This window comes from Bufo gargarizans, chromosome 3 (assembly GCF_014858855.1).
Source record: "Bufo gargarizans isolate SCDJY-AF-19 chromosome 3, ASM1485885v1, whole genome shotgun sequence".
In the NCBI taxonomy this organism is placed as follows: Eukaryota; Metazoa; Chordata; class Amphibia; order Anura; family Bufonidae; genus Bufo; species Bufo gargarizans.
Window position 1 is genome coordinate 338,030,496 of NC_058082.1, and position 11,631 is coordinate 338,042,126.

The window sequence follows — 11,631 nt, forward strand, 5'->3', positions numbered from 1 at the left end:
TGTATCTTGTCTGCGCTTTTGCGGACAATAGGCATCTATATTGCCGGCGGCTGTTCCGCAAATTGCAGAAGGCAACACGGGAGCCTTCCTTTTTTTGCGGATCCACGGACTGCAAAAACAGCATGGTCGCGTGCATGAGGCCCAACTATGCAAAATAACCCTTCCTCTTGTTAGAAAATGTATTAAAAATACCCCTGAGTGTTTATGGATATCTTAAAGTTTTAATGAGGCCCCATTTCTGTTATTAGATTCAGATGATTCCAGCCTGGCGCAAATTTTAGGGTGGCAAAATATTGGTTTTTAACAAGTTGCTGAGGCAGCACTTTCCAACAAGTTATTTTTTTATTAAGACAAACCATTACAAGTCAGATACAGAGAACCATTGATATTTAAGTGCATTATTTAACAGTCTGAACACTGGTATAACAATACTAGAAAACCCACACCAAAACTTTCCAGTACAATACAACAGTAACCAGCACAGCAAGACTGGATAAGTGAAAGGCTTCCTCGTTAACCAAGCAAATATGATGCATTTTGGCTACATCATTACAGCTGCTAAACATACAGATGAGGGGAGGGGAGGGGAGACACACAGACGGAATAAGCTTTACACTGTTGGGGCAGCCTTCACAGATGCAACTCAATTTTCAGCTTCTTTGGAATCCTTTCCCTTTCTGATCTCTTCCCGATTCTTCTCCTGTAAAGGATAAGACATTCTGGTTAGAAAACAAACAGAACATCTAACACACTAATAGTGTCTACATTACTTACCAGTTCTCGCAATCTCTCCAGTTTTGCCGCCATCTGGGCCTCTCTATTTTCTTTAATGGCTTCCATTTTAGAAGTTAATTTTTCCTCGGCCATCTTGCTGAAGTTGTCGTTTTCTTCTTTAGCTTTCTGCAGAACTTCTTTTTCATGCTCTCTCTTCTCTGCAAGCTGTTTTAAGATCTCAGCCTCGTGTAGCTGAGAAATAAGATGAACATTTTAGAAACTTAGGCTATTAATGCAAGATTAAAAATGTGTGCCTGTACGGACCTACATTAAATTCAGGGAATGCAAGTTCCACATGCATGTTGAGCCCACACTATATTCTACTTGTGGCACCAAAAGAGGTATAAGTGTGGGCTCAGCATGCATTACCCATTATGGGAGAAGGTCCTAGATTGGGATTACTAATGTGAGGCACATGGAAGTCTAAATTGATAAAACTGTATGCCTCATGTTAAAAAAGGTTTTTCTTCTGGGATTTAAATATTTATGACCATCCTCAGTTTAGGTAATCAATATCAGATAGTCAGGGGTCCGGCACACCCAACGATCAGCTGGTTGAAGAGAAGGCCAGATTACCTACCATTAGGGCTTATGCACAGAAATGTATTTTCTCTCAGTGTCCATTACTTTTTTGGCAGACCCATTCTTGTCAATGTGTCCGGAAAAAAAAAAATATTTTATTTATTTTCCAGTACTATTATCCACATTACAGGAAAGGACAGTACTGTTCTTTAAGGGGCCAGCTGTTCAGGTCCACAAAATACAGAACACTTTTTGTGGACTGCAAAACACAGTCGTGTGCATGAGCCCTTGATTGAAATATGTAGTTTTATCAGATTGTACCTCCATGTGCCTTACATTAGTAGTAAGTAACCAAATCATGTACATCACATTAACCATGTTGTCCATTAGGTAGAGGTATATTATGGTGTTAAAGGGGGTTGTTTGGGTTCAAAGCTAAACCCAGACATGCCCATAATTTCACCCAGGCAGCCCTCTTATCAGAGCATTTTATACTCTGATGCTCTCCCTTGCCCTGCGCAGTCAAGGGCTTTTATTTACAACACTGCTGGGTGGAAGCTTCTGCCCAGCAGTGTGTTTGGTGACACCACAGGCTCTGATGGGCTGGCTTTAGCGCTGCCCTAGCCATTTTACAGGCTAGGGCAGCGCTAAAGCCCACCCAAGAGTGCCAGTGACATCCCTGGGCTCACTGCTTGGTGGAAGCCTCCACCTGGCAGCCCAGTAAGTCACCAGATCTCCTGAATGCCTTTGCAGGGCGAAGGAGAGCATCAAAGGATAAAAAGCGCCAATGCTCTTGTCAGGGGGAATTCTCGGTGAAAATGTGTGTCAGCTCAACTCTGAACCCAGACAACCCCTTTAATTTTGAACCTCCATGTGCCTCATAAGCAACACCATCACTAACCCCATTATGAGGTACATGATGGGGGGGTCCCTTTACTACTAATGTGCTGCACTTAGCATGTACGAAGTTCTCCAACAGGAGCTGCTACTAAGCTGGACAGTAGAGTAGTATAAAAAAATATAAACCATTGATGATTAATACATAGCGCAACCCTATTCTGGTTAGTAGAGTCCCGAGTTGGGGACTGGCCTTTATAATTCATGGTTTTGTGCAATTGGCGTGTCCTTTTGCTGATGACAGATTTGTAACAGGGTTGATGTTCCTGGAGGGATACACCAAATGGAAAGGATTTAGGAAAACTAGAGTAATGGTCAAAAGTCTGGCAACTAAAATGTAATGTTGATAAGTGCAAGATATGCACCTGGGGTGTAAAAACCCAAGAGCAGAATATAAAATCAGTGCTACAGTCCTAACCTCAGTATCTGAGGAAAGGGATTTAGGGGTCATCATTTCAGAAGACTTAACGGTAGGCAGACAATGTCATAGAGCAGCAGGAAATGCTAGCAGAATGCTTGGGTGGGGAGAAGCATTCCAGTAGAAAGAGGGAGGTGCTCATGCTGCTCTACAGAGCACTAGTGAGACCTCGTCTGGAGTATTGTGCTCGGTACTGGAGACCATATCTCCAGAAGTATACTGATACTAGAGAGTTCAGAGATGAGCTACTAAACTAGTACATGGATTGCAGGATAAAACTTACCAGGAAAGGTTAAAGGACCTTAACATGTATAGCTTGGAAGAAAGACGAGACAGAGGGGATATGATAGAAACTTTTAAATACATAAAGGGAATCAATGTAAAAAAGAGCAACAGATGCTGTCCTCATCTTTTGCAGCCTCATTGAGGTGAATGGGTCCACATCTGAGCCATGTGGAACCAAAGAACGTTGCGCATAAGCCCTTAAACTGAGCAAGCTCTAAGACCCGTTATCTGGTGCTAGTGCCATCTTCCAAGACCAGAAAATAGAGAAACATTTTCTGCCACTCCACAAAGGACACATACCAGTGCTATAACCAACAAACCCTTATGAGGTGAAAAGGATGCTCAAGTGCCACAGGAGCGTATTCACAGCATCAACACAGTCAGCTGGAAGCCATGACACTGGAATAGTGGCACTGTCACAGGGAGAGTAGATTTTTGTAGTAAAAAAAAAAAAAGTGCTGACTTTACTTTTGGACAGACTCGTTTTCTGGGTCAGTACAATTACAGCAATATTACATTTGTTTTTCTGGTGTTTTATTAAAAACTTTGAAAAAAAAGGGCTTTCTTTGCATTGGCATAATCTAAACCCCATACCCTTAAGTTTACAGAACTGTGCGAGGGTTCATTTTTTGCAAGGTGATATACAATTAGTACCGATACCAGTTTAGGATGCGCGACTCCCCCCCCAGTTACACCATTTACTATATGGGATAAATGTTTATTTTAATAGTATAGGCATTTTGGGATGGAGCAATAACTTAGTTTTTGTTAATTGGGAAAATGGGTCTGACATTTATATTTTGAAATGTTTACGCATTAAGTTTCTTTGTGATTGACCACTTCTCCCATAGACATAATCATATGGGAACATAGGAGATTAATCACTGACAGGCCTGGGAACCTACAGATGCCCAATGCTGCCACAGCAACTAAATGGCTTCCTCGATCCCAACACAGGCAAGCTGCTCAGACACCAGGAGTTCAGCATTGCCAGGATTTCAACGCTCAGCTGCCATGGTTACAACTGACCACGCATCCACCTTTTTAAAGGCTGAACATTGGGGGTACATGTACACCTGTTTGAAGGGATGGGTTAAGGTCCAATATACACAGGTAAGAAACTGATTCTGCTGTAGTTTATTCATGCACATTTCCCAAGTCAAAAAGGGTAAGTTACTCTTAAAGGGTAATTGGTTTTTCCAATAGCCTCCACAACGGCACTCACAGGAGGGTGTCCCCCACCCACAGGACCGGAAACAATGCAGGAGCACATGATTTAAGAGGCCTCTTCACCTTATCTATCCAGTCAATAAGAGACGACATGGAAGTGATGCAAGAACAATATATGTATTAACCATTTGCAAATGATGCAATTTCAGAGAAAATAAAAAAAAAGGAAATCCCAGGGCTGTTGGAGGCTATTGAAAAAACCCAGTTACCAGTAAGCGTGATTTACCCTTTTCCCTGGTGCCTCCACAAAAGCACTCACAGGAGGATTAACAGAGTAATCAATATTAGGGAGGGACCAAGGCAGAAAGGAATCTGTGGCTAAAGGATAAGTCCCTGTTCTTAAGAAGGTCTGATTTATAATGCTATAAGAGTCATATAGGGCTTGCCCACATGGCTGCCCTGCAGATCTGGTCTGAGACTGAAGTAGATTCCACCCAGGAAGATGACAGCTCTGATGAATGGGCTTTTATCCTGGAAGGGGGGAATGAAGATTCTTTTGGACATAAGCAAAGGCAATTACAACTAATTCACCTGGCTATAGATTTGCTCGCCGGCTGTCCCTTATTTGGACCCAGATATTTATTGGAGGAAGAGATGGTCTGACTGTCTGAAGTTAATGGTGGTATGCAGGTAGGATAACACTTCTCACATGCAGGTTGTGGAATTTAATCTCTTTCTGTAGTTGGAGATTGAAAGGAAGGTAAAAAAAAAAAACTTCCTGTTCACAATGAAACCTGGAAATCACCTTGGGAAGAAAAGCAGGACAATGTCTGAGAATTATGCGGTCGTTTAGGACCACATGACAGAGGCTTGCGAGAGAATGCCTGAATGTCTCCAATTCTTCTAGCAGTGGTTATTGCTACAAGAAAAACTGTTTTGTAGGTAAGCATCTCTAAAGAAATCTGTTCAACTGGAGGTTCCGTTAGGAACAAGCTCAGGTCTAGAAACGCTTGATGAGCGGGGAGTCAGTCAGCCTCTTATCCAGGTCCGTGGTGAAGGTCCAGGGTAGCTGGAAAGGTCCAGAATACTCCTGACAGGCTGAGCAGCAGGGGGAACCAAGACCTCCTTGGCCACAATGGAGCAATGATTATTACCTGGGCTCCTCACTACCTTCATTAGAGTTCTTGGAATCAAACTGAAGGGAGGGAAAGCATAAAGAGCTTTTGGCCATGGCTGGAATAGTGCGTCTATCCAAAACAGTTGGCCCTGTGGGGAGAGCAAAACCTTCTGACCCGTCGTGCCCCTTGTGGCAAATAGATCTAGGGCTCCCCATTTTTTTTTTTGCAGATCTGTTGGAATATGAGAATTGTGACCATTCTCCCTCCTTCAAAGTCTGGCGGCTGAGTAAGTTGGCCATTACATTGTTCTTTCAGGAGGAGGGCTTAAATGGTATGAGCACTGCTCCCGAGACATCCTCAGTGCTCAATACTAAAACCTCTTTCCTTCAAAATGCCCTCCTCCCCTTAGATTTGCCAGCACTAGACTTCAGATTTAGTGCTGAGATTTTGCACCAGTGTAGCGAAGGAAATGGTGCCTCCACTTCTGTGTTTAGTAAAGTGAATGGCACATGCGCAGTATACATCTTTGCTGCTCTTGAAGCAGAAGACAGGGCTCCTGTGCCATTTTAGAGAGCGTGTGCACCAGTGTGAGATTCCAGCACTAGTCCTGAAGTCCAGCACTGTCAATCCAAGGGGGTGTGTTGTGAAGGGAAGTGGTGTTAGTATTGAGCACTGGGCCTGATAACTCTAGGGCAGCACACCCATAACTCATTATTAATTGGTGTCCCTTCACCAGACTTATCCCCCTCTTTAATGCAGCAGCCAGACTCATCTGTCTAACTGCTACTCTGATGCCTCAACCCTATGCCAGTCATTGCACTGGTTACCCACATAGTATAGGATTCATTCTCATGCACAAAGCTGACCACAGGGATCCTCAACTTACAGCCCTCCAGCTATTGCAAAGCTACAACTCCCAGCAATGCCTGGACAGCCTAGAGCTATTAGGGCATGCTGGGAGTTGTAATTTTGCAACAGCTAAAGGTTGAGCATCCCTGCCCTACAATAAGCAATTAGGTTAATTCATAACATGCAGTTTTAGCAGCTCCCTAAATATACATCTTTAGGTTAGCCTATTGCATCGCCCTGATCTAACCCTTCTCCATTTACTACCATCCCTTCAGAATTATTCCTTTGAACCCGATTTAAATCAACATCCACCACACCCCATGCACCCAAGCACTACAGATATCGGCTGGCGATTGGCTCATGCAGCCTTATATCTTCTCCATTGTGCCAAGATAGCCAGACCATTGTATTAGGGCTCATGCACACAAACCTACTTTGTCAGTTCCATTTTTTGTGGACTGTATGCAGAACCACTCACTTCAATGGGTCCGAAAAAAAAGTTACTCCATGTGCATTCCATTTATGCATTTCCATTCCACAAAAATATAATGTAACACGTCCTATTGTCTGCATCAGACAAGGATAGTACTGTTCTGTTAAGGGCCAGCTGTTCTGTTCTACAAGATACAGAATGCACATGGATGTCATCCATATTTTTTGCGGATCAGTTTTTGGTGGACTGCAAAATACATACGTTTGTGTGCATGAGCCCTAAAACAAGTACTTTTTACCTATTGTGTCACACCATCTCCTCAGATTGTAAGCTCTTGTGAGCAGGGCCCTTATGCCCCTCGTTTTAATCGTTGACATCAGTTTGCTGCCATGTTATTTATGTTTGTTCTTAAACCGCCTGATTGTAAAGTGCTGTGGAATGTTGGCGCTATAAGATTATTATTTTCTTGGAATTTCTCCTAGCGATATGCCCCCCCCTCCCCCCATTGTCTCAGATGGGACAACCCCTTTAAGGCCTTGTCTACATAACTATGGTTTCCAAATTTGCTAAAAAGGGTATTCCACACCCCTAGTTCTGTTCCGGACCCTTTGTTGACTGTTACACGCCCCCTCTGCAACTATCTGAGGGTATTAAAGGCTGCCTTCCCCTCTCCCTACAAAGAAAGGAGTGAATAAAATTGATCCCCCCCCCCCCCCCCCCCGTCTTCAGTGCGATTGCTGGGATACTCATGTTGGATGTGTAGGACTACAACTCAACTATACAATACAATGACACTGCTGATACACAGGACCTTCCCTCAAACTGTTCTTGTACAATGCTCTGCAGACAGCACTAGAGTACAGAGGAGAGAACTCATCTGGTGTCTGTCAGCTCTAGGTTTGCAGGAGGGAGGGTGGATCCAGAGCACAGCATTTATCTCCTCCGTGCATGGAGAAGAGGAAGCCCTGCAGCTGCTCAGTACCCGAGGCAGAGCCTCTATCCCCGAGTCTGTGCTGCTGATGGTAGAAGGGGGTTAAACTTTGCTGAAGAATCCAGTGGGAGAGGAGATGCAGACAGCAGATCAGGCTGTGCAGGGGGTTAGTTTTGGCTCCAGCCTGCACAGCAACATTCCCTGCAGACCTGCTCCCTCAGGCTTGTGCACAGAATGTCAGTAGGGAAGATACTGACATCACAGGTCTCATGTGACACTGCTAACTAGGAGAACAGGGCCACTGTAGAGTGAGTAAATTAACAAGTTGCAGGAAAAGCCTGAAATGAAGTCTCACAAGGTGTGACATGCCTTCACACAACAGATTTTATTGCAGAAATGTGAACGAAAATCTGTTCACATAAAAAAAAAAAAAAAAATCTGTCTTGAGTTGATTTTCCCTTCACCCATGACAGCACCATAGAAATGGATCCACCCCCCAAAGTTGGACAGGAAGCCTCAGAGCAATATAGAAAGGGAGCGCCACAGTAGGGTTCCATCATAGTTGCCAGATTACAAGGAAAATTGGAGACTTTGGCATCTGAAGTACTTCCAGTAGACATAACAGAATGAAAGGAGACAGGCCTCCAGAAGATCGGGGATCTAAACATTTGTTTTACAATATAATTTGCACAAAGAATCAGTGGTGGTTCCACAGGCATATGCAGTTTTGATCATACTGTGTCAAGACAAGCGCCTTTCTAAATTTTTGGTTAAACCCGTTTATGATTATTTTTATAAGCACTTGACAAGAAAACATGGGATTTTTCTAACATTATGACTGGTTTAAAGTCTAATGTCTAGTTTTAAAAGTTCCTAGGATTGGGAGTTTCTTGATCGGACCTCTAGTTATCTCCTTCAGTTCCCTCCACTTCAGGGACTTCATAGCATACTTTTAAAGTGCTGTCCCACCCGACAGGTGTCTATTTCTCTGCATTCAGTCTCTATGGTGCAGTCATGGGTGAAGGGACAAATGATTACACTCACTGGTAATTTGACTTTCCAGAACCCATAACAAACACCCATTTAATTCATTAATCCCTCCCTGGTGCTATTTAAAAGTTGAATTTGCACAGCTCCTACTGATCTACTCTGGAAGCAACACTAGAGGAGGTGGGTGTTCCTTTAATTGCTCTGAGGCTTCCTGTCCAACTATGCGGGCGGATACATCTCTCTCCATGGGCTGTCATGGGTTCTGGAAAAATCTAATTACTGGTGAGTAATTATCACTGGCAAATAACAGAAGATACCACTCACCTTGCGCCTCTCTTCTGCTGCTTCCAGCTTCTTCTGAATTTCTTCTAATGAGCATTCCTTTTTCTTTGGGGAAGCAATCGCAATATCTGGAGCTGCATCAGTAGATGGAGGGCTAAGGATCAGCTCAAATGCCTGACCAGAGGCACGCTTCTCCAGCTCTTTTACCTTAATATCTATATGGAAAGAAAGGAGTATAAAAAAAGGGACTAAGGTACTCCTAAGGGTGGGGGAGGAAAATGACTTTTGGCTATTGAAATAATTAACCACTAAGCAACAAGGCAAGCAAAATTGACATTTATAAAGCAATTTTATTTCTCTCCTCTGAGGTCACCGTATTGGTATAAAGGCTCATGCACACAACTTTTTTGTCCGCATCCAATCTGCGTGTCAATTCTATGAGGCAGCAAAAGATGCTGACAACTAGGGATCGAAAGATAGATTTTTTTAGAGCCGATACCAATAATTTATACCAATATTTTATGAATTTTCATTCTTGGAAAAAAATTATTCCTACACAAATCTGCTGAAAATGAATGACATTACTTGGGTTGGGGAAGGGGTGGCCACTGCCACCAATGATTAATACTGGGGGTGGACGCACTGCACCACCAATGAAGATACTCATGAATTCATATACAGGAGGCAGGAGCTGGCTGCAGAATCACGTAGCCGGCTCCCGACCTCTGAACGGTAGATTCGATCCACGGCCGTTAAACCCCCTCAGGTGCGGCAGAGTTTTCTTCATTGGTGGCACAGTGGCCACAGCCCCTTTTCTCAGCGGAAGCAGCAGGAGCACAGGGGGAGGGAGACACTGCTTCTTTCTCCCCTGTGCTGCTGAGGGAACACGGAGAGCGCCGTCAGCAGCGTGATCCTTGTTCCCCATATGTTATCGGTATATTGGCAAAATAGATACAAATACCGATAACAGTAAAAAAAAAAAAAAAAAATATGAGACGATATCGGTAATACTGATAATCGGTCGATCCCTATCAATTCTATAATTTGTTTTTAATATACAATGAGCATTTCCCTGCTGTGCCATCACACTTGACCCTGGAGCAGTTAGGGCAAAACTACAACTCCGAAGATGTACACTTTCTTGGCTGTTCTCAGAACTTCACAGAAGTGAATGGAGCATGCTGGGAGTCTTAGTTTCACCACAGCTGGAGTGCCAGAGGTTAGCCATCACTGTGGCCTAGACGTAATTACCTGTTCCTCCAGCCCACTAGAGGGCACCATGCAGGTAGATTGAACGTGAATAACCCTGTAACATTGGACAAAACGCAAATTCTCTCTTGCCTGTCCCATAGAGCTCAATTCAGAGGCAGACCTCTGAACCACTGGTCTGAGGACTGGCATGGGTCCAAGCAGTTGGCCTTCACAATTCAGATAGATAGTTTTATATCTTAACACAACCCTTTTTAGGGTCCATTCACACTTCTGCAAAACTGATCCACATCCGTTCCACAATTTTGTGGAACAGGTCTGGACCCATTAATTTTTAATATGGCCAGAATGTGCTGTCCGCATCTGCACATCGCCAGCATCTATTTAGCAGATCCACAAAACACATACGGACGTGTGCATGGACCCCAAGAGTAAAAGGCAGCTACTAGACGTTGATAAACCAAGACATTCAGAGAAGTTTAAAACAAGATTTTAATAGAAAACATGTCATATTTAGAAGGGTTTTCACCACCTCAGACATTGGTGACAGTTTGGATATGCCACCAATATCAGATAGGAGTAGAACCTGCAGCCATCTCCAGAAGTGGAGAGCGGTCTCACAGGCGGCTGTGCATGGGCAGTGTGCTCTACATTCACTTCTATGGCACTTCCAAAAATAGCCAAACACCCAGACTCTGCTATTTTTTGTAATCCCCATAGGAGTGAATGGAGAGCATATACACTGGTCGCTCTCCACTTTCGGGAGGCCGTTCTAGAGTTGGGGGCAAGTCCAAGAGGTTGCCACCATACCTGACATTGGTGGCATCAACAAATGAGCGAAGGGGGCGATAAAATGAAAATTTGGTAATGTCATCTACTTGTCTTTTTTGGTGCTGCCATAACAGCCCCAAAGAGGGCAAGGCTGGAGAGATGCTGGTCAGACAATGAATTCACAAGGCTTTATTAACACGACATAACAGCGTCTTACCAGCTTCAGACATGACTGAAAGTGCAAGTGTCGCTCGGGAGGCTGCAAGAAGAAAGAAGCGTGTTACTGACGGTACAGGCAGCCACATACAACCAGCGAAGAACATACATCACGTGACAAAAGGGGCGTGCCCCACCCATCATCCCCACGAGGGTACCACAACAAAAAGCGCGAAACATGACCCACGTGACCCGCAAGGAAGACTAGCTGCCTCACGAGGAGCCCGAGTGCCACACCCGCCAACCAGCTACGAGATGTAACAGTACAGCGGCGGCGAGAGGGGCGGAGTCAGACTCTGCGCGACCAATAGCTAGCAAGGCGGGGCCAGACACTACACCTGAACAAAGCAGGGAGCGCGCCTATTATAGCCAGCTCTGTCAGACAGTGCATTAACCCCGTATACATACTGTGGTACTGCCCTCCACAACAGACCGGAGCGCGCCTCACACCTGCAGGTGCGCTCACTATGCACGGGGGTCACACGCAACAGCTGCGTTTAGCGCGCAAGACGCTATAAACAGTCACCTAACGGTGCGCTGTGCCCCACACGAGAACGGCAGTAACCCAGCACGACACCGCCTTTCCATAAGCGCCCCCGGTGCACTCCTCTACACTGAGGCACCATAACGACACAAGTGCTCACCACAGCCGTCCAGCTCTCACCTGTGTCTGCCGATGAATACCACACGCGCTCTCAGCAGCAACGAACAAAAGCGCCCACCACAGCCACGTGACCTGCTATGCGCGCCCCTCATTGGCCGAGAC

General features: G+C 44.7%; 1 protein-coding gene across 1 annotated transcript; it reads right to left on the reverse strand.

The window, feature by feature from the left end:
* Positions 1 to 323: 323 nt before the first annotated feature.
* STMN1 (stathmin 1) lies at positions 324 to 11,631 on the reverse strand. The gene is made up of 5 exons (XM_044285360.1): positions 11,530 to 11,631; positions 10,867 to 10,908; positions 8,712 to 8,884; positions 775 to 966; positions 324 to 700 (listed from the first exon to the last, which is right to left on the reverse strand). The coding sequence occupies exons 2-5, from the start codon at positions 10,877 to 10,879 to the stop codon at positions 644 to 646; spliced, it is 435 nt and encodes a 144-aa protein (XP_044141295.1). The 5' UTR covers positions 10,880 to 10,908; positions 11,530 to 11,631; the 3' UTR covers positions 324 to 643.

What these genes read in the sequence shown, in the direction of transcription:
- STMN1 (XM_044285360.1), bottom strand. An exon ending in CAGCAGAAGAGAGGCGCAAG is followed by an intron (nt 967 to 8,711) that starts GTGAGTGGTATC and finishes CTTATTTCTCAG; the next exon opens with CTACACGAGGCTGAGATCTT. An exon ending in TGGAGAGATTGCGAGAACTG is followed by an intron (nt 701 to 774) that starts GTAAGTAATGTA and finishes TATCCTTTACAG; the next exon opens with GAGAAGAATCGGGAAGAGAT.